Source organism: Anser anser, assembly GCF_964211835.1.
Source record: "Anser anser genome assembly, chromosome: 3".
NCBI lineage: Eukaryota > Metazoa > Chordata > Aves > Anseriformes > Anatidae > Anser > Anser anser.
Genome location: NC_139722.1, coordinates 29,084,172 through 29,108,801, shown reverse-complemented (window position 1 = coordinate 29,108,801; position 24,630 = coordinate 29,084,172). Strand labels below are relative to the sequence as shown.

The 24,630-nt window shown below is 34.5% G+C and overlaps 1 protein-coding gene across 1 annotated transcript in view; it reads left to right on the top strand.

Moving 5' to 3' along the window:
- Window positions 1–24,630, top strand: part of EYS (eyes shut homolog) — an 855,622-nt gene that overhangs the window by 53,971 nt on the left and 777,021 nt on the right. The window contains exons 3-5 of the mRNA XM_083831800.1: window positions 11,492–11,685; window positions 13,096–13,223; window positions 18,704–18,818. Of these exons, the coding sequence (XP_083687926.1) occupies window positions 11,492–11,685; window positions 13,096–13,223; window positions 18,704–18,818 (437 nt within the window). The remainder of the gene's footprint in view (window positions 1–11,491; window positions 11,686–13,095; window positions 13,224–18,703; window positions 18,819–24,630) is intronic.

Genomic DNA, 24,630 nt, shown 5'->3' with positions numbered 1-24,630 from the left:
GAAGAAAAAAATAAATAAATAAAGACCCAGATTTGATCTACAAAAGCTGTTTTGTCCCTACAAAACTTGTCATGCTTCATTTTGTAGTGCATTTTTTATGTTCCTAAAGAGCTTACTAAATAGCTAACTTCAATATATTTCTATAAATCTCAGTCTGTTTTAATTTTTAAATAATTTCCATTACTATAATACCTATGGTTTATCTTAGAGTGTTCAAAAATGAGTGTTCAAAATTTGAAAAAATAAATTGTAAAGTTGTTCCATGTATGCTACTTACCAGACTTGTACTGATCTTGTAAAATTAAACTGCCATGTAGCTTTTTAAAATCTCAAGCAGTAGTACAGTGTATCATTAAACATGAGTGTAGGAGCCAAAGTTACACAAAGTAATTACACTACTCAGCCATGTGACTTCACGCTGTTAAATGTGTGGTCTTTTCACATCTTTAATATAAATTTCAAACGTAGTTACTACATTTGTCTACTACAGATATCAACAATTTGAATCGTATCATTACAAAGTTTATCTGACTGATAATAGACTACAAATTAAGTTCAGAGTTAGAGTCTCATATTAAATTAGAAGAGATCTATTGATGCTTTGTAATACATCATTTTTTTACTTTACATGTGATACAAGCACAATGGTTGTATCACATGTAAAGTAAGAAAATGATTTTTATACTTTTCTTTTTTTGTAACCATTTCCTGCAATAATCTTGCCATCATTTTTTTCATTTTTCTAGTTTTCAAATTCGTCTGTTTATTGATCGGAGCATTTTCACCTCTTTTTCATACTCAGTAAATTTACATAAACCTCTTAAATGTTAATTTTTCCATTTGGGGTTTCTATAGTTGTTTCATTCCCATTAAATAGTAATTCAGGTGGGATTTGGGATAGGTTTTTTTCTGTATACATGACATCAAGCAGAAGGTATAAAAAGGAGGCCTACAGGAAAGATGGGAATGGATTCTACCAGTGAGTGCAGTGACAGAACAGGTTTAGAACAATTAGAACAATTTAGGAAAAAATTACAGTCTACTCTGTACATTTTTCTTCCTTCTTTCTTTCTTTCTTTCTTTCTTTCTTTCTTTCTTTCTTTCTTTCTTTCTTTCTTTCTTTCTTTCTTTCTTTCTTTCTCTCTCTCTCTCTCTCTTTCTTTCTTTCTTTCTTTCTTTCTCTCTCTCTCTTTCTTTCTTTCTTTCTTTCTTTCTTTCTTTCTTTCTTTCTTTTTCAGTATATTTCCCAGTCTGTGTACTTCTTGGAGATGTAAGATCTAAATATTGATGTGGTCTTTTTAGAAATAAAAATCTTTAAATAACTTGAATCTTAAACTTACTGTTGTCACAATATTACCAAAATATGTACAAGCTTGGCTAATATTTTAAACTGTTATTCTACTTATTTTGCTGAACTAGACTGAGTCCCTTCAGTTAATATAATGATTAGCTATCTTCTCATCCAACATTGGCTGGCAAGTCAGCAAATCTGAGCAGAAGAAATATAGAAACGGGATTTTATCTTTTATAGTAATATCATCTTAATATACATATATAAAGACAAATAACTTTCTTTGATAGATATTTCACAGAAAATTATAATATATTAGAATTAGGAAAATAAAGTATATCAACAATATTTTACCCACATTACGCACTATGATCAAATTATTTGTGTTTCAGAAAAATAAAAAAACACAGCATTTATTCAAAATTTCAGTGAAAAAAAAAATCTGTTAAAAGAGCCAAGAGAAACAGCATAAGTAACAAACATACCTATGGGACATAGAAAAAAATATTTCAGTATTTTCTTTCATGTTAAATTTGTTTTTAAGCTCATTGTTTAGCCTTTGGAAAAGAGGGAAGTTGAAAAAGCAACTGAACAACTTAGACCCTAAGGAGAAGCAGAAGCCCCAAAGTCTCCACCACTTAAAAAATAAAATGCAATAAAATGCAATAAAATGCAATAAAATAAAATGCAATAAAATAAAATAAAATAAAAATAAAATTAAATAAATTAAATTAAAATAAATTAAGTAAAGAAGGAATTGGATTTCAATAGGCAGTTAATCATTGCCACTATGAAGCATTGAAGCTACTACTCATTACTCCATTAAACAGAAGAGAAGAAAATATGGCTATATTTCCTCACGGAGAACAGAAAGGTTCAGGACCTTTCAATTTCTGATGGGGTTTTTATAGACGTCCATATAAGTTTTAAGTAACACCTTGCCTGTTGCGAATTTAATAGACTTACACTGTTCCTCAAGGCATGTTCCCTTTCCTATATTATTAAGCTCTTCAGGAGGGATGTTGCTCTTCATTTCTAGCTGGCCAAAAACACACAAACAATAAAGTAGAAAAGGTTGGATCATATTTGTTAAAAATGTGTTTCTTTTCTTTAAGGTTTTTCACCTATCATTTACTAATAAATACTGCTTTTATTTTCTGCAACAGCTCTTGAAGACCAGGAAATATACATCCCTGTATTAGTAACATAAACATCTAACAATAGATGCCCTTTTGGTCATTTAACATTTTTCTTTCATGTGTGATTTTTTTTTCTATTCAATTTATTTTTGCTGCTTTGCCCACAACACCTTCTCATAACTGAAGTGGTTTCTGCCTGTTTCCTGAGGAAACGTCCTCTCAAATATCTCTAAAAAAGCACTTTCTGCCTACTAGTTCTGTCCTGATTCCTGTCCATACCAGATTAATCATACATTGTCTTTATGTTGCAAACCCAGGAAGATATTTCCCTTCTAAAAAAAAAAAATGGTATTTGCCCAATAGAAGGAGATAATATGAGCATATGAAGATGGTCTGTGAGCATGGGTAGGTCCAGCACTGGTACGATTTGATTTGATCTGTTCACAAATAAGCCTATCCTGGCAAAGCAAAACATTAGATTGCAGATGACAACAAGCTGAGTGGTGCATTTGATACAATAGAAGGAAGGAATGCCATCCAAAGCTGGACAAGCTTGAGAACTGGGCCTACATGAACCTAATGAGATTCAACAAGTCCAAGTGCAAGGTGCTGCAACTGGGTCAGGGCAATCCTGGACACGAGTACAGACTGAGAGAAGAACTCACTGAGAGCAGCCCTGCAGAGAAGGACTTCAGGGTTCTGGTGGACAAAAAGCTCGACATGAGCCAGCAATGTGTGATTGCAGCCCAGATAGCCACAGTACTGCATCCAGGTCTGGGGCCCCCAGAACAACAGGAATATTGATCTGTTAGAGGGCCACGAAGATGATCAAGGGGTTGGAGCACCTCTCCTGTGAAGAAAGGCTGACAGAGCTGGGGATGTTCAGCCTACAGAAGAAAAGGCTCCAGGGAGACCTCATTGCAGTTTTTCAGTACTTAAAGGGGGTTTATAAAAAGGATGGACAGTGACTCTGCTCAATCGAATAACGACAGGATAAGGAGGAATGGTTTTAAACTAAAAGAGGGGAGATTTACATTAGAGGTTAGGACAAAATTCTTCACTCAGAGGGTGGTGAGGCATTGGAAGAGGTTGCCCAGAGAGGTCGCGGATGCCCCATCCCTGGAGGTGTTCAAGATCAGGTTAGATGAGGCCCTGGGCAACCTGGTATAGTGGGTGGCATCCCTGCCTATGGCAGGGAGCTTGGCTTAGATGATCTTTAAGGTCCCTTCCAACCCAAGCCATTCTATGATTCTATGATCTTACACCTCTTGGATTCTCTCTTCTCCCTTCCCTGATCTAGCTGCATCCCCAGGTTTTCAGCCAGACAAACATTAGTGCCTTTGCACAATTTAAGTAAAAGTCTCTTTCGCATTCATACCTGTATAGAACATGCTGAATACAATGCTAGTCCACAAATTACAGAATAGGCAATGTCATCTCAAAGAGGTGGAATATTTAGAAGAATTATATGTGAGCCATTAGCAGCACATCTTGCATTTTTGTATAAGAAAGGCCTTGTCACCTGAGGGGTAGCTGGGCAATTGCATTAATGTTATGTGGAGAAACTGTTGCCTTACAGAAGGGCATTTATTTATAAGGGAATTAATCACCAGACTTTTAAAATCACCTTCCCCAAAGATGCATAAGTAATCACATCATTTTACTGTAGTAAAAAATGCAGAGTATTAATGGCTTCCCTATTAATGGATACACTGTTAGATTTTCTTGTGCTGCATTGTAAACCCTGTCAGCCTGCTGCAAGAAAGGCACTTTTATATCCAGACTTTATGTGAGTGGGTAGCATTGGTATCCTTCGTAAAAGTCAAAGCTCTCAATTTGAACATTAAGGCTATTCTTGCTGCCCCTAGTAGTGATTTGAACACCCCTTTCTGCAACAAACTGAGGCATTAGGAAATGATTTTAGACTGGAAATAGTGTATCTGTTAGAACTAGGGTGATGCCCTTTTCTCACCCTAGAGAACAACTGCCTTCCACTAGCAGTGACAGCAAATGCATGCTGCCTTCATAGTGACCAGGATGTCATCAGCTCAGAATCAGTCCAACTCTATTTGCTTCAGCAATTTTAGAATTTCTGAGGTTTAGTCAAGATAAGAAGTAAAACAAAAAGTTTGTAAGGACTCTTGATGAGTCTTTCCAGCAGTGCCATAATTTTGTCTCTAATAGGCTTTCCTCTGATGGAAGCTAATGTTTTTTTCATTCATTTGCTTTGAAAATGTCTATTTTCAAGTCTGATGATTGGAGCTTTGTATAAAACACATCAGTGAGCTTTGATACTGCCTATTTGGTCTAAAATTAAGATTGTAGCCCTTATAATCTCTCATGGAGATTTGCACTCAGTCTCTTCTGAGACCTAGATTTACAGTGCCTTAAGTAGATTTCATTTTCATTCAAACTTTCTTGAAATTTCACATGCAGTAAAAAAATGTCATTCACTGTGTTTGATTAGAAATGTACATGAAGTTGTCAATACTGTATTCTTATTTCAAAGATTAGTATTTATTGTACCAACAGAAATATTGGTGCATTTCAGGGTCTAGATATATGAGAGACAATAGCTTGTGATTCTTTTCCGAAGAGAATTGTTAAAAATCTATTTCAGTTTTGCATTTAAAAGGAAGGGCAGCTGATAAAACTCAGGAAAGTAAAAGCAAGAATTGAACTGCATTAGACTAATTACAATGAATTGTTAACTGAGCTATGCAAATAGGAATTAATTTAATTACAGAAATACTTTCATTTAATCAACAGAAATCTGATGGTCCTCAGATTAATAAAGCCTTATCTTGGAGTTAGTTTTAAAGTGAAAAAGAGTGCTGAACATTAGTAATGGCACAACTTAAGAAGGACATGACATAAGAAGTGGGTTTCTATAATTTCAGTTGTCAAACTGAACATAACAATAATAATAACATTTGAATTATCATTCTTCTCTCTATTCCCAGGCTATCTGCTGTTTACTGCCTACAGTGTATCTTGGTCCTTGACTGTAACTCCTAGCAACCACTTGTTCCAATTAAACTGAAAATAAATCACTCTCCCATTAAATAGTTCCTTTTTTTATGCTAACCCTGAAATATTATTGCTTCATTCTAAGTAAAGTGAATATATATGGATGTAACACATGCTGTTTCCTGAAATAGTCTACTCTGCCTTATGCATAAATGCTTTAGAAAATACTAATTTTTCATTAGGGGAATGAAAAAATAAAAGTACTGAAATCACATTAAAGCATAGAAGCCTAGTATAATCTTTCACATATTTTGCTCCTTGGGAAATATTTCTCTTCCTAAGATAAATGGTTATATAAACACAAAGCCCAGAGAGACTTCTATTATATTTATATATATTTAATGTTAACCCGTAACACCAGATATTCATGCAAATGGCACTACATGTTATTTTGACCAAATGATCCTTATCAAAGGTGCCAGGAATGTCATTTGAATTTCAATGGATTATCATTCAAATTTAGTAATAAAACTATAGAAGACTAGCAGGGATACAGTTATATCAAACATTGAAAGATTTTATTGCTGTTGTTTGATTTTTTTTAGACAAAGGTACTGGAGGGTATTATTCATTTCACATGTAAAAGTAATAGGAAATTCTGGAAATAAGATTCAGTTCCTTAAATAAAAAATCATTTGCTTTCATATAGGTCTATAGGATACTCCTATTTACTAATTCATTCCTGATTATTAATCTTCCACAAGTTTTATTTTATTGAAGTGAAACAAACAAGAATTCACTGTATTGAAAGACTGTGGTGAACCCAGCCTACTGATGATGTCTTTAGTTTCTTGAATTTTCCTCTTTAATCAGAGGAAAATCTGATTAAAGATTTTCAATCAAGCTGATAATTTATGTTATTTTTTTCATATTGAAGCTTCTTGAATCAGCCATCTCCCAATAGAATATGGTCTCTGTTAAGGGCATTTATTTTTCTGAAAATTCGAACAATATATCATAGCCACAAGTAGCTAATCATTCATCAGTGAACACTAAGGAGTCTTCAGTATTTTCAGTAATTGTCTCTTTTGGGGTCTAACTAATGGAAGAAGTACTTCCATGATCTGCCGAAGTTGTTGACAACAAAAATACAAAACAGCTATGTTGAAAATTATGCCATTGTTACTGATGTAAAGTAGAAGGTTATGCATCAAATCTATGCAGTTAAAAGAATTTGCCTTGCACATTTTTAATTTAAGCCTCTGGCCTCCAAAATTTGTAGATATTCTTTACGCACTTGCAAGTTGGACCGATATGTTGTTCCCAGCTACATTTTTCATTGCTTAACAAGTATTATACTCTTCAAGGATTTACATTCGACTTCAGATTGTACAGATCTATTTTTATCCTGCTTCCTCTTTAGCTTGCTAACAACAGCATTCAGAGGTCAGCTAACAGCATTCTAGATCTTAGCGTGGCTATGAAGTTAGTTATTTATTTAAACATAGCTAAACAAGAGGTACTGATAATGACAAAAATGTGAACTTTTAAATGGGAATTTGGTATGAATTCCTAATTTTACATAACCTTTAAGAGGTTTTGTATACATTTTGACTCAAAGTTGGTGAATAGATTTGTAAGTTTAGAAGAACAGTTCATGTGTTCTGGCCAGAAGTCTTTATACTGCTTACCTATATATTGGGTCTTCTATCTTGCATATGGTTAAAGTACTGCCTTTCAAAAGCCATATAGCCTTGACATGAAAACATCAGCAACTGTAGAATCCCGTTCTTTCATGGTAGTCTGTTACCTCACTTGTAAATATGTGAGGCATTTCTAACTATATTTGATTCAAATTCTCTCTTCATTCATTTGCTTTTGTTATACTTTTCTCCACTGAATTAGAACCCTTTAGTGTTTGACATTTTCTCCCTCTGAGGGCTGTAATCAAGTCACCTTTCAATCTTCTTTAGAAAATATATTGAATGTGACATCAGGTTTTGGAATGGTAAAATAAAAAGCTCAACACACTGGTTCTCCAGAATTCCTTTTATTGACTTGATTTTTCAAACTCATCAGGCATGGATGTTCAGGTGACAGAGCATTGCTCTTGCTTTCCATGGAAGATTCTGAACACAATAAATAATAAAGTAGAGGAATGCCAAAGACATAGGTAGCTTTAATGATTAAATAACCATTCCTGCTCAGCACGGAATTCTTCCTAAAAGATGTTAGATAGTTGGTAAAGAATTTATTGAATTCACCCTAGATAGACCTATGGACGTTGGGCTTTGTATTTTAGATCATGAGTACAGTTGCTGCCTCAGTGTCTCCTTTTAAATCGATCCCCTTTGATCTGGTTAGGTAATTGGCTCCCAATTCACACTAAATGCACTCATTTTCCAAAGTAGCAAATATATAAAAATATATATACAATATATTTATATAAATATATATATTGCCCTTTTGCATGGTGAGGCCAAGGAGAAAAGAGGTTAAACACTTTTTTTCTTGCTGTCCTTGAACCCTGCATTCTTCCCTCCCACGCTGTAATTAACAATATTTCCTTATCTTCTATCAGGTTTTTCCCTATTCCTCTTCTAGCTACCTTTACTGTTCCCTAAATATATATAAATATGTATAACTATGTTCTTTTTAGCAGAACAATACCCTTTTCCTTGCTTTGCTACAAATGAGCACAGCATTACCAAAAAGGCACTTCTTTGATCTCTTTTTCCCAATTGGCCTTCATTGTACTGTGTTATTTTGTTCATTTAGCCTTTCACTGTTCTAATAATCCAATAATCCAGTGGCAATTTTAACAAAGGCTGAGAATATTTTTACACTAGTGGCAGGAAAAATGATGAGGATCAGAAGGATTCGGGGTAGAAACAATGGAAGAATCAGCTCAGTAATCCACTTGGTTTGTAGAAATATGCCTTCTGGCTTTTGTAGAGCAGTTGGAATCATTGTTTTGATGATCTGTCTTCTCTGGTTGTACAATGTGTGTGAGACAAGAGTACCCAGATGTTCCCAAGTCAAAGGAAAAAAATAAACAAGGTAAGCTTTGATATATAGTGTCAGCTTTCATGAAAAAGCTCATCTGTGAGTGCTGCTGTATTTTACTGAACTATAAAAGGACAGCTACTTATTAAATTGAATAATAAGAAATAATAGACCAATTCCCCTCACTTCATGTTGCAAATGTTCTCATGTATGCATGAATACTAGTCAATAGCCTCATTCTTCGAGCAACCTTGTCTAGTGGAGGGTGTCCTTGCCCATGGCAGTGGGGTTGGAACTAGATGATCCTTAAGGTCCCTTACAACCTGAGACATTCTATGATTCTATGACTCTGAGGAATGGCATTCTTGTTTATTCCTATTAGCAAGCCCTAACATTTGCAAGTTGCTATATAGTTTTACTGTAATTTTGTTACTATGGTGATGAGGAATAGCAACAAATTCAAAAAGGGTACTTTGAATGTCCTCTGATTCTAAAGAAAAGTGAATAATATGTCCTAAAAAATAAGTCCAATTCATCTTGCCTTTCTGAAACAACTATTTCCAATGAATGGACTGAGTGATAAAAATTAAAATGTGGTTTGACCCTTTTTCTGCTAATGGTATTTTCTTGTAAGGTGTTTGCTGCATCAGCTGTTTTTGTATATAATAGAGATTGATTGTGGTATTTGGATCTCTTGGTAAATGTTCCACGTACTTACAATAGCTCCATACAGCTAGTATGTATTGGCAAGAAAATTATTTAGTGACCCACATGTTTATCTACAGGTTAGTGTAGAACAAATTAGCTATGCTTTCTTATGTTTTACAATTCCGAGTTAAAAGCATTCTGTTTACCATTTCAAAAAAAAAAAAAAAAATCTTTTTGAAAAGTATAATTTACTGTTTTATCAATGTCTATTTTTAATTCTGTTGATTCAAGTGACTGACAAAATATGGAATCAATACATGCTACTACCTGAGAATAGATTTGTTATGAATTTAATGTTATTGCTACAGCAAATAATTGAAAAGTGCTTCTGATGTATGTATTGAGAAGGCATTTTAAATCAGAGTTCCTTCATAGCAGAATGTCAAAGTACAGGATATGCAAAAAAGCATATTTGCTATACAATTTTCCATAAGTAAATGGAAGTAAATTCATTCTGCTATAGTTCTTCTACTTCTTTAATGTTACACAGTTAAAAAAAGTTAATTGTCCGAAATATCTATGCAGCTCATAACTGTGATGTGGACAGATTTGTAGGCCCCTGACTGAATTTACAATAATTGAACAGGACATGGAAACTACTGGACATAACATGAGAAATTGCTGAGCATAATATTGCTGAATGAGTAGCAGACAAGTTATAGATAAAGCCATGAATGATGACTGGTTTTCAAAGATGGTTAGGGGAGAATTCAGAGATAATTGTAATTGGGGGGGGGGGGGGGGGGCGGGGAGAGAAGAGAAGGGGAGATTGAGGATTTGCAGGGGGATTATATTCTTGCAAGGCCAACAGCACTAGGCAACCATATCAGTAATCCCATATAAAGCTAAGATTTTCTAGGTCACCATATCAAAAATACTGAATTTGTGTATGAATGTGACAAAACTGGGGTCAAAGGGGACAAGCATTTAGGTAAGGGTTATTAATCTAGGAGGAAACAAAGGTAGAGAAAGGTAGGGATTAGGGTGGATGGAAGTAAAAATACAGGAAAATGCAGAAAAGAGGTGACAAAAGGACTGGTGGAGTGTAATAAGGCTGCTGCTTATTATGTTTGTCTGGCTGAGCCCTGCATCTGATCAGTGTAGTCTCTGCAGAATTCTTTACTACCTTCTATTTCTGTGTGACCACTCTTTTTACCGGGCAGGGGTTGGGCTTTTAAGCTGGACTGGCCAGTGGCTATAGTGACACCCATATCTGGAAAGACTCCAAGTCTCAACTAGCAAGTTGGTAAGAGGCTCAGGATCTGTGTATAGATATCAGCCAGATTTAGAACTCGTGCTGATGCTTGAGGGCTTCATGAATCTGGGTCTATTTGTGTTTAGAAAGTGAGGAAGTGTGCATGTTCATTGGTGAGCTTCAATCCTGACCAGCTAGAGATGAGGAGAATGAATGTTAAAGTCATCTGTGTTTTACATGCTCACATGAGTATTCTTTGTGCCTATGTGGTATGGGGAAGGATACCACTTTCCATACCCATCTATGTGGGCACCGTGAGTGTGTTGTGTATGTGTGTTTGTGTGTGTGAGTAACTACTGAGAATACACTCAGCCTCGCTGGACCCAAAGTAATGGGAACGACCTCCTTCATCTGGAAGCCCACTGGATTCAGCTTCCTTTGTGAGGCAGATGTGACTGTTCCCTGTCTCCTGGGACCACAGTTCCCTATCTCTTCCTTCCTTTAATAAAGATGAGTTTACTCACTCACGCATATTTATGCCATGTGTATTCACCAAACAAACAAAATATACAGGGGTATTCTAATTTCTTTTCTTTTTTTTTAAGTGGTGATAGTTTACAGGTGTCTCAGTCAGTAACTAGAGCTTCACAATGTAGATAATTTAAGAAAAACACAATAAATAAAAACATCTAAATGCCTCCTAAAATTAATTAATTAATTAATTAAAGTGAGCTAATGAGAAATAATAGGCAAACACAAGATAGTAACTGTCCTGGGATCAGTAATGTTTAATATCTTGATCAATGACATATAGACTGGGATCAAGTGAACCCTCAGCAAATTTGCAGATGACACCAAGCTGAGTGCTGCAGTTGATAAAATAGTAGGAAGGAATGCCATCCAAAGGGACCTGGACAAGCTTGAGAACTGGGCCCACATGAACCTAAGGTACTGCACCTGGGTCGGGGCAATCCCAGACATGAGTACAGACTGAGAGAAGGAGGCCCTGAGCAACCTGGTCTAGTGGGTGGCGTTCCTGCTATGACAGGGGGGTTGGAGTTAGATGATCTTTGATGTCCCTTCTAGCCCAAGCCATTCTATGATTCTAATATTTATGGGCAGCATACCAAGAAGTATCCTTCTCTCAAACACACCCTAATTTCCTATGTTCATTTCTTTTAGGTCCTTTCTGTGAGGAACCTAGTAATCCTTGTGCATCTCTGCCATGCCTAAATGGGGGTCTATGCCAATATAATCAGTCTGGATATATTTGTGATTGTCCAGCAGGCTTTCTTGGTCACAGTTGTGAAATTGATGTCAATGAGTGTTCTTCAAGGCCATGTAAGAACAGAGGTACATGTATTGATTTGCCAAATGTAAGTATAAACTTCAAAGATCTATATTTGAACACAGCGCTAAACAATTTAATTCTAACTTAGCATTATCTGTATGTATTATGTTCACAATACTTCTGTGGTTAAAATGTTTGAATTCCACATTTTCAGTTGTTTAGAGGATACTTACAAAACCAACAATGTTGTTTCATTTCTTTTTTTATTTTTCTCTAATAAAATCTTCTGATATAAACATGATACAACAGTCATCTTTATTACCTAGTAGTAGTCTCATATTGTTGCTTTTCCTGTGATATGTTTTTAATTTTATTATTTTAATTTATTTTATTTTATTGTAAAATAGAATAAAATTCACGCACACTCTCCAAGATTTGATAATAGTCATATCAGGTAGTATTTCAAACTGCATTGTCAATGTTTTTTCATTAGCATGACTATTGCAAATAGCAGTGATTACACAGAAGCAATATAGTCAAAGAAGAGTTCAAAAGCTCAGTTACCATAAACCAGTGATATATGCTCATTCACAGAGAGAGAAAAAGAGAAGTTGCTAAAAAACATGATGGGTTTCTAAATTATGCAAACTGTCTAAATATTTCATGTCTCCACTTAATTCTTAGCTAGTAAATATACTAGCACATACTAGCAGTAGTTTGTTTCAAACATATAAAAATCTCTCAACAGATGATAAAATAAAGTTCCTTGATCATGCTTTTAGGACCAGTTCTGAAGCAACAGTTGAACACTACCAATTTCACTGGGGGAGCAACCCCCCCATATACTTTCCCTTTTCTTTCTGACATGAAAAGGCCTGTAGAGAGCTTTACATTGTCCAGAAAAATAAGGATGAGAGTATCAGCTCTAATAAATATTTTGTTGTAAAATAATTTACTGTTCTTGCTGTGTAAATTACAGATTGCAGTAGGTGGCAGATGTCTTTCAGCATCATAAAGAAGCATATTATCCGTGCTTCATGTTGGGGAGGGGGGGGGAAGGATACAAACCATTTTCTTTCCTTCTCTAAATATTGAATACTCTTATATTATATAATGTAATTCCTGCACTATCACTGTTTGATAGAGATTTTCACACTGAAATAAATTTAGAAATGAGGAAAAACAAACAAGTTACAAAGCACCTTCTTGATTCAGTTATGAAATCACAAAGCCAGACAAATTTATAGCTGGTGTATTTCGAACTAGCAAACTCACCTCTGGTATAATTTGTGCTGGAAGTCCTATTCCACTTGTCCTAAATTATGTTTGTAATCTATTTTGGGCTATGATTGTTTTTTGTTATGTATTTGTAGTCTGTTTAACATGATGAGACACTGTCCTGTTTAGGGTCTCTGTAGTAATGGAAGTAAATACTAATTTCTGAGTTGCCTTGGGTACAAAAAATAATTATTTCCAATTTCCTTTTCTTCTATAGGATGTGGCATGTAGTTGTCTGCCATTATTCACTGGCAAGTTCTGTGAGAGAATACTGAATCCATGTGAATTGTTGCCTTGCTTAAATAATGCAACCTGTGTAGCTCAACAACAGAACTATAACTGCCGGTAAGATTAGAAATTAATTTATGTCAGTATCTTGTAGGATCACTTGGTGTCATTGACTGCAGAAAGAAAAGATGTCATCAGTTATAGAGTGCACAGAAAACTATAAACACATTTTAACAATTTTTTCTTATTTTCTGGTGCTCTACAATGTAACATCTTGAAAATTAATTGAAGTGATAAAAAAAAAAAGATTTAAAGCACTTAAGGAGTTATAAATTGTTTCCTCATCAATTCTGTAAGATAAAATATGTAAATCCTGATGGACCGACAATATGTGAGACAATTAAATTACAGATACCATTCCCATTCAAAGGATATGATGTTTATGTTATGTTTCTGAAAGGGTAAGACAACTGTGTTCATTCCTAATTCACAGACATGCATTAGTAGGTCTTAGATTCATCCTTCAAGAAGCATATTAAAAATTTCTTTATTCAGAAAGACCGTACTGAAAATTGTCCATTTGCAAATAACAGAAGCGATGCAGTAGGTATACAATTTCATTCCATTTTAAATAGCTTTATAGATATTTTCTCACACTACTGAGGAGTACAATTTGTACTCTTCAGATTTGCTTGGCTTTTATCTGGTTGCCTTAAAAAAATCTGCTAAGCATTACTGAAGTGTAGTAAACAACTTTCAAATTTTAGGATATTCATTAAAGCAGAAAATTGATAGCTGTGGTACACAAAAGCCTGAAAACACATTACGAATGAACTTAGAAACTGCAAACACATAACAGAAGTATAGAACATAAAGTTACATAAGAGGAGATTCAGATGAAAACTTTGGAAAAATAAATATATGTAGAACTATGTTTACAACTTTCCCATGAAAGGGAAGAAGAGATTCTACATACATACAGATACACACATAATCACAGACACACACACAGTTGTTTTCCCATATAGATATGCATAGCACAGAACAACAGTGTTACCATTTATTTTCCAATATTTGAAACACTGATGTAAGATATTAATAATTTACTATTATGTAGCCAGTTTTTTACACAGTATGTTGGTGCATGAGTTAGTATGAAATGATGCCTAAAGCTTACATTTAAAATCTGAATAACACGAACAATTAATACCAAGATGCAGATTGCCTTTTCTCATAATAATCATAATAATAACCATAATAATATTGAAAAAAATATTACAAGCCCTGTGTGTAATGCTATTTCAGTAATTTATAATTTCAAAAAGCACTGCTAGAGATGGTGCTTTAACATGAACCTTATTGTACCACTGACTGTGGTTAATAAAAACAGCTATGCAAAGGTATGGTGTTTTAATGGTCTTTTTAGTGATATAATATGTGAGAATAAGATAGATATACATTATTTAGATCAATATAATAGAAAGTAGAAATGGAAAATTAACAACCCATTTAAATTGGTTATGAAGAGAACCACTTAAGTTATATTGTTAAAGGTAGATACCAGAGGTTTTAGTCTTGGGCTCAAAAAGGGTACAAGCCTATTCGCTACTAATACCAAACACTAAGATCCTATTAATAGCAGTGTTGCCAAGATTTTACTTTTAGTATTTGTGTATTATTTATGCATTCAGTTGTGCTGGATACTTGTTACTGGATACAGTAATAAGCAGTGCATCCTTCAACTTTGTACAATGTCAATGGTTTGGCCCTGAACGTACCATTCAAGTAAAATCTTTTGCTCATGTTCTTTCCTCATGTTATTCCCTAATATCTAAACTATACAGCAGGCTTTCTTGGTGAAGGAAAAGAAGAACTACAGCAAGTGATTCATACTTTCCAAAGTGAAGTATCCAAGACAGGTGGTGATATGAAGCACTTTCTGAAGGTTCCCAAGGTGCTGTGTAGAGAGGTACAGAGAAAGCCCGGACTGTTGTCCTGAACTAAATACTAAAACTGTAAACTTTTAAAGTTAGATAAAAATGGCCACATTGGAACTTAAGTTTCAAAACCCATCTTTAGTTTTAACATTCAGTCACTGAAGGATCAAATTAGTGGTTACAACTTTAAAAATGTTATTGTTAATAAATTAAATTTATTTTCTCATTTTTGTGAAAATAAAATCAATTTTCCACAACTTAATCCCGAATGCTTAGGGAATGTAAATTATGTGCACATTTGTACCCTTGTACTTGAAAGAAAGGATTTAGGTCAGAGAAAGCATTTTAAGGGAGCATGTCAGGTACTTTTCACAAGGAGACCAGATACAGTAACTTGGTTGTGAGTGCTGCAGTCTTGACAAAGTGAGAGTGTTGAAATGCAGAGGTGTGAAGAGCTCTAGAGAGGTCCAACTATCAGAAGGTTTTACTAATTTTAAGATTCAAAATCCCCTTTGTAAATGTGTCTTGCATTAGTTACTTGGATAAAAAAATAATAATAATAATAAAATCAGAAGACCTATAGGAACTGTGATTTAACAATTTCAGTTTTGTTAAGTTACAAACTTTGAAGCTTTCTGGGAGCGAGTCACTTTTTTATAATTTATTTTACGTGTGAAAAGCCTCAGGTAAATTAATATATATATATATAAACATATATATATATATAAATATATATATATTATATACATATGTTAATATATGTTAATTAATATAAAATAATACCTTATTTAGATATTTTTATTTAGGAGGATTGGAGCCTTATTTAGGAAGATTGAAGCTGGTCATTCAAAGATCTAAGTGGAAGTTTTATTTCACTTTTGGTAATAATTTTCAAATACTGTAGATGACTATATCTAGTTATTCCATAAAAAAGCCACGTTTCTTTTGGTGTAATACCTGATCAACTTAAATAGTATTGTAGCATTTTAAATAAATATAATGGCACTTAATCTACATACATATATAAATAATAGCTGACTTGACCTTTTTGTTCCTTTTATTTTGTTTTGGTTGTGCCCACTTTATCTGCTTCTCCTTATGCTCAGGCTGCATTCTGCTTATATCCATCACCATCTAAGCTTCTATCTTCTTCTTTGAGAAAGTAGTTGTTTTCCAGTCTAAACATAACCAAACAGACTTGATTTAATTTTCCTCACTTCAGTTATGATGTATGACTATCTTGTATCCTAATTCCATCCCCTCAGTCTTCATATCATATACAACTTTGTGCTAAGAATCTAATAGTAGCATTTTTTCTTAAATGTCAAAATTTAAGGTGAATTCAAATAGGCAGTGAACAAGGATATCCATCACAATAAATTGTGACTGTTTACTTTGTAACTTCTTCTATTATTCATGTTCTTTAGGACAATAACAAGTCACAAAAAATGTCAAAGGATGTTCTGAGAAAATTTGTTTTCTTAGTGCCATATTTGCCACTTTACTGCCAAATTTTTTGCTGTTAATTTACCTTATATTCTCTGACATTTTCATGTCTGTTGCAAAGAAACAACAAAAACAAAGCTATTAAAAATGTGCAAATATAAAAATTAGAAGAAAACTTTAAAAATTGGTTTACTAAATTATCTATTTTATGAAACAGTCATAGATTACTCAAGTAAATAGAACCAAGAATAACAGAAGCTCTCTTATCTGATTCATATCATAGCTGAAAACCTATCAGTAAAACAAATATTGTAATTGAGTTAATCTTTGTTTTTAAGTGTGATTTTAAAAACAAATTATAAAAAAAGATACTATATAATTGTTTATATGCATGTGTAATATTTCTTTTTTGTCTAATGATGTAACTGCCTGATATCTTTCAATAAATCCCTCATATCTTTGCTGAAATAAAAGCATCTAAGCATTATGAAAAAACTTGTAGCTACAATAATTGAACTGGACATTTTGTAAGAATAGACTTTGCAAGAATTCTGATTCCAAGTATTCAAAAGGGTAACAGTTGCATTTGGTGTAGGATTTCATACAGGATTTGCATGCAGCAACTATTTCTAAGAAGAAGGTGAGGATTACGTAGTCCATTGCTACTTGTGGGTAGCATAGAGGACCCTCCTGCGGTTGTTTATACTAGCTTAAAGAAAGAAGTATTGTAAATATCTATGTAGAGAAGGTTTTCCTATATCCACTGCCCTCCTTCCACATGGTCCTCATGGTCCTACAAATAACCTGTGTGGATGCTGTTAAAGGGTTTGTAGTGAAAACCAGCCTGTTTGACACTTTACCAAAAGCTAATAAATGACTTATGCCCCTGGACATAGTAGACGTCTCTGTGCATCCCTCAGTGGCATAGCCATACACACTGATTAAGCTTCTTTAGAATTCTTTAACTGATTTAGAAAATACAGTTAACTCAGAAATTTTCTATTGAAAATTATTGCCTCTACTATACTTGATATTGAAAATATATCTGCTAATGTTGTACACTCCATAATTATGAAAGGCTCCATGCATTCTGAAAACATCTTCATGATTTCCAGCTTCTGGGCTGAGCCATGAGACAAAATACCCATCAGAAAAAGCAAAAGAAACCTCCTATCTATTACTTTTGTGTTCCTTCACCATCACAATTTTTCAGCTAACTGGACGTTTCCTTTCTCTTTTACTTAAATATTTTCTACCAGAAAGAGCCTTTAAAAAGAGGAACATGCTTAGTATGTCTCTAAGTACATACCTAGTGAATTAGACAGGGATTATGTATCTTTCAAAATACAAAAGAGAGTTTTTGCACTCTGGCTTCTACTTTTTGCTCATGTTAAGCAAGATATAAATATTCAAATATTTATTTTTCTGCAGTGTTCTGTTATCTCTTTTGAATAAGACTTTTTTATTATCCATTTGAATCTCATCTTTTTTATTGCAAATTGGATTCTTTTTAAACACTGGAGGGCTAGAATAGAAAAGACTATTCCATAATGATGAATGCTGGCATGAAGCAGAAGAAATATCTATAGCTACTTTTAAAATAGAATGAATAGCCACAGCTCCATTCATATCACATAGAACCAACAAACAGTCACAACACAGAATATTAGTTTTTTCCTTTAAAGAAAATACAAAATTACAGTTAAGCAAGCACAAAAACAGCCATGTGTTATCCTCTGAATGGGTTCCTTACATTGTTTCTTCATACCTAAGTGTGTCATTAGTGACTAGTCTTTGCTGATCATTAGCAATGATTGATGCTAACTATTTTAAACCCCATTTACAATCATATTTCTCATTTTTCTCTCTGATGATTTAATTGACCCATCCTTTCTAATAGATTTCCAAAACCTTGTTTACAGCTTTTTATTAAATATCGCCTCATTCTAGATTGTGTTTGTTTCCGGAAGATTATATGAAGCATTGGTATGAAAATACTTTAATCAATGAAAAAAATATTTTATGGAGAAGTAAAAATATCCAAACTCATGAAACTGATTTTAATTGCTTGAAAACATGTTCTGCTTATTCTAAATAACGTTTGAGATCTGTTCTGTTACTGCAAGAATATTATTTAATAGAATTATGGAACATAATTAAATACAATTAACTTTTAAAATCCAACCCCTCTAAAATACACTGGTGTATTTGCAGCTGCATGCCAGGATTCACTGGAAAGAACTGTGAGGAAGTAATTGACTACTGCAGACTGCTCAGCATCAACTGTCTGAATGAAGGATTGTGTCTTAATATAATTGGAGGATTCACTGTAAGTAATTTAATACACGTTAAACTAATTCAGTGTTCCAAAGTATAAAAGCTTCAGAAAACCAGAACTTGAAATGCATTCATTACTCTAAGAGACAAGAGGGACATACATTTACACGGTTGCTGTTTATTTAAATCAATAACACAAAGAGTACTCGCTTGGGTGATATGGATTTTTTTATTACTTTTCTACTGAGACAATGTTTTGCTTTTTATCAAGTAAGAGGACTGAAGAGTATTTTTATAGTTAAAAGAATACATAACTAATTGTGTTCCAGTGCTATTATCCACACAGATAATATTCACAGCTATGTTACAATCTTTAAAAATGCATTGCCTTAATTGAGTACATCTGTTGCCATTGTCTAAATTTAATAAAAACACAGTAGTTTGATGATGAAACTGAAGTGTGGTGAGGTTGGTTCTAACTGACAATTTGGGGAAAAAAAAAAAAGTAAAAAAATACACCATAAGTCAGGCTGGTTTGAATTGAAATAGCTCTTGAAAATTCTGAGCAATATCCATTATATACCAAGATTTTTCTGGCCATAACTTGTCAATAGAGAGGAAATAATAATTTCCCCCAAAGCAACTTAAAGATTACTCTAAACTAGCACTCATTCTACAAATAATGGAAAGTGATCACACAATCAAAGACTTCCCTGCAGTCTGTCTGAGACCAAACAGTCTGGTATCTCTTCTCCCTTGGAATTTTGAAAAGAGGAATGTAGAACCTGGAAAAGGTGAGTAGAATCAGAATCTTCTAAGTTCGGTATAGCCTTCTGGTTTTCAGACTGCTCCTGGGAGAATTAGAAGCAGTTCAAATTCTAGACTGAACTCAAAATTCTCAGGATTCATAATCTTTTCAAAAGCTGTTTGATTATGTTTTATTAGAAACAATATTTGTCTTAACGCTGTTCTGGTTTCCACTGATCCGTTTAGGTGTTCAGGCAAAATATATTAGGATTACTATTACTTCTTGTGACAGGGAGCTGGAAGAGTAGTCTACTCTGTAAAGGAAGGATTGCTGGGACCAAGTGTTACAGCAAGGCAGGCAGGAACAGTGAATGTCCTCACCAGCAAGGGGCATTGTCCCTCAGTAGCCACAAGAACACTGCAGATCAATGTTCAGCCAATAGCCCACTGATGCCAAGACAAGTCCATAGTGATGAAGCAGATTTGCAGTCAAGCTGAGCAGTCAAAAGGTCAGAATCAGCAAGATACAAAGTTGGATACAGACCTACTGACAAAATAACTCGGGAAAAGTTCTAGTGTAAAGACCTGGGTTTTAACACATCTCATGAATGGAAGGCGTGTAACTGGACATCTCAGAGTGGGGATTTGTTTTCACAGCAGGCTGATCCAAGGTGACACTTCTGTGTCATGTCTGAGCCGACCTTGAACACAGGCAGTTAAACCTGTGAAATAGGGGAAAAAGGTCACAGAGGAAAAGTGCAGAGAAAGATAATTTTAAACTGGTTAGGCCGATTAGAGCCTGTTGATGCATTCAAGTTCCTGACAGTTTCTCTCCCAACTTAATTTGAATCTGAATGCTCCTTGCATGTAATTATTCTTTCAATACAAATCTTACTGACTTTCTTATAGTCACAAAAGCTGAACAAGCATAGGTATTTTCTCCCCAGTGCTTTCCAGCTGACACTTTGTGTTTGGTCAGGTTTCTTGAGTCTTACCTGATCTCAAATTTGCTTTATACAGGTGACCAAAGATTGTTTCTCCTATCTATATATAGGAACAAAGAGAAAAAAAACTTCCAGTCCTTTGTTCACAGTAGTCGGCTCGTATTTTTGCACCTAAGTCTTTGTGCAAGTTCTAAGTCAGATTCTGCTGTGGACTTTTTAAGCATCACTAAGAATCAGATTCATACCACTGTTGACTGCATCACAGTCACCTAGTTGCTTCATTTTGTCCTTTTCCTTGGTCCCTGATCTTCATTGCCACAAGCTGCTATTTAGGTTGACCCATAACTCATTCAGCTGCTTGCAATTCTACAGAAAGGTAATCAGATCTGTAACAGATCTATAACAATAATTTTATTTAAGAGCATGAGAAAGTTAATGAAATAAATACACGTGAATCATAAGTTGAGCAATTAATTAACACTGCTTTTTACTGGAAGAAGTAAGTATGTAGTATCTGCTAAATTCTGAATACTGATTTAAAAAAAAAAAAGCATTTTAGGAATAATTTTTGCACTGTCAACAAATATACATTAACTAGAGAAATAGTACTTAATGTATTTTAAGAGTAACCTGAGGCAATTTGCAAGATATTGTATATCAGACATTTTTACTAAGAGTATTAAAACATACACTTATAGAAGAACATAATTCTTGCTTTGATGAGTATGCAATATACCCACAGAAGAATAAAATAGATGGCTAGTAAGTATCTTTATCTGATAATTTGCCCCTCCATATTGTTGCCCTGTTGAACAGGTTTCCCAGAGATATTGTGGATGCCCCATCCCTGGAGGTGTTCAAGACCAGGTTAGATGAGGCCCTGGGCAAACTGATCTAGTGGGTGGTGTCCCTGCCCATGGTAGGGGGGTTAGAATTAGATGACCTTTAAGGTCCTTTCCAAACCAAGCCATTCTATGATTCTATGATTCTATGATTCTATGATTCTATGATTCTATGATTGTTGATAACAGATGCAACAAACAGGAACACTGAGCCCAGCTCTGCTGCACTGAAATAAGGAGAGTCAAGAAAAGAGTATACTGGTGTCTGTATCTCGCAGTTAACTTATCTACATGATAGAAATGTTATATTCAGGACCAAAACATTTATTTCAGCTCTTTTCACATATTTATATCTCATGTCCAATTATGTCAAGCAACAGCAAAAACTAGAGTATACAAATTAAATTAAATTAAAAAAAACACACAAGTAAAACAGGTGTCTGACAGTGAATGTTGTCATATGATAATCATCAAAAATACACCTTCATGACCAGTATAAGATGTGATACTCCCTTAACAGATACTTTGTTAGGTTATAAAATGTAGCCAAATGAGCTGGCACAGCAAAGGCTGGATTATTTTATTTAGACTTCAATGCCTACAGTACTGAGTGGTATGGTATAGTATGTGACAGAATCACAGAATCATAGAATCATTTAGGTTGGAAAAGACTCATAAGATCAGCAAGTCCAACCATCACTTAACACTACCAAGTACACCACTAAACCACGCCTCCAAGAGCCACATCCACATATCTCTTAAATACCTACAGTGATGGTGACTCCACCTCTTTCCTGAGAAATACTTTAAGAGACCTTAGGGACTGTTGAAAGAATTTTTAAGAAATCAGTGTTGAATCTTAAGATGTAGTTTAAACATGGATTTTAGATTTGAAATTCGTCTCTAGTTTAGCTTCAAAGTATAGTAATTAGAATTGAAATAGTATAGTTATATGTTTTCAGAATTGTAACATTTATCAGCACAAATCCTCTATTACTAATTAGCATTAATTACAAGTAATTGTAACACAAATAAATATTCTGCTTACATTTATTATGTTCATTAATTTACTCTAAATTTCAAAAACTAATTCTGCCTCTGTGAAGAAATCTCTAGGTCTAATGTATGCTAACTTTATGTTAGAGAGTAATACTTAGGAAGCATTTACTGATGTATTGTGTCAGATAAATATAGGTATTGTTACTTCTTAGGAAACTGACCTCATGTTTCATGTTCTCATAGTTCTTACATCTCAATTTTAATACCTCATAATTCAGAATACAGCTGTAGTAGCAACAAATGATATCCTTTGTTGAGGATATCTGTTGTTTTCTATCATCCTGGGAACCAAAGTAATGATGTATACATGGATATAGGATTTATCAATAGAAAAACAGTGTGTAGTTGCATAATTAATTGCAGTTAACATAGCTTAATGAAAACAGATCATATCAGACAAAGTTGACTTAATGAGATAACCTGATGGATAGTGATAGAGAAATATTTTCTGCTGCAATTCCCTCATGAAACAATATAAATCATTTAATGGAGCATGTTCAGCTCTAAGAAAAAAAAAATCTAAATCTAGATGACACTTTAATGGATCTAGGCAAACAAAAAATATTGACACAAGATAGTTGAATATTCTGCTTTTTCTAGCCTCCCTCCCTCCTCAGATGAAGCACAAGATCCCACAGTGTGTTAGTGTGTGTGCTAGATGTGCATGTTATGGCCAACTGCCAAGAGGACTGTAACAGAGCTAGATTTCTTTCATAGATAAATTTTTGGATTTTTTTCAGAATTAGAAAAAAAAAAAAAAACATAAAAAGTGTTCTAAAAGTCTGCATACACAAGAAAAAATAATCTGTCAGTTACACAGCAGTGACTGTTTCCTGATACTCAGTGATGATTAAGACAACTTTGAGCTCATGTTAGATATTGAATTTGACATGAGATCCCACCACACTATTGATGAAGGGAGAAGGACAATCCGTATAGTCAAAAACAGAAGCACTTCTGTGTGGACGTAATTCTTTCAGGAGAGGGCATATCATGGGCAGTTCTATCAAAATTGTTTTAATGAGGCTGAAAAACTGGAAACCCCTATAACAATGAGTTTTGTAGGTTACAGACTATTCAAAACTATATACTTAAAAGTATGTACAGATTCACAAAGTGTAGGCAGTCCATGGGCTACCAGTTTTCCTTAGAAGAAAAACAAAGGAACAACTATATTTAAAATATTTAATTCTAGGTACCAAAAGATGTTGAAGTCACATTAGCAAGGAAATGGTTACTTTTATGTATAGCGCTGTGCAGCTGCTTCTTCTATGCACCACTGACTACACCATAAGCATTTAAGAAATTGTTAGGTAGTAAAATGCAGTGTAATGCAATGTATCAGCAGTTTTAAGGTAGATCAGCAAGGCCAGGTCACAGCTGTCCTGTCCTAGTGAATAACTACAGTATACATTAATTTTCAGTAGAATCATAGAATATCCCAAGTTGGAAGGGATCCATAAGGATCATCGAGTCTAACTCCTGGCACCACACAGGTCTACCCAAAAATTCAGACCATGTGACTAAGTGCACAGTCCAAACACTTCTTAAACTCCAACGGGCTTGGTGCCATGACTACTTCCCTGGGGAGCTAGTTCCAGTGTGTGACAACCCTCTCAGTGAAGAACCTCTTCCTGATGTCTAGCCTAAACCTCCCCTGCCTCAGCTTGACGCCATTCCCTCAGGTCCTATCGCTGGTCACTAAAGAGAATAGATCGGTGCCTTCCCCTCCACTCCCGCTTGTGAGGAAGCTGTAGACCGTGATGAGGTCTCCTCTCAGCCTTTTTCAAGTCTGAACAGGCCAAGTGACCTCAGCAGCTCCTCACGTCTTCCGCTCTAGGCCCTTCACCATTGCCATCTTTGTAGCCCTGGTAGGATATAGTAGGATCTATTAATTGAAAATTAATAGTAGGATCTACTATTAATTTTCATGAGGATCTAAAACCCAGGATTCCTACAAAAGATTGAGGGCTGGAGAACTTATTGTGAATGGCTTCTAAAAGACATGAAGCAGACTCCTTCCACTGATATTAAAAAATTGGGACAAAAATTATAGTTGCCAGAGTTGCCATGAATAGTCACCATTTAAATAAAACACATTATTTGGACTCTATAGAAGGTCAAAGATATGATGTTTACTTCATTAGTTTCTAAAATAAGGAAAGATAGGATTGCCATCTTGCTTGAGAAATTTAGATATCATTTGAACACATATTTGAACAGGTGAGCATTTGAACATTAGAGATTTTCCTCTTTCAGAAAATCTTGCTAT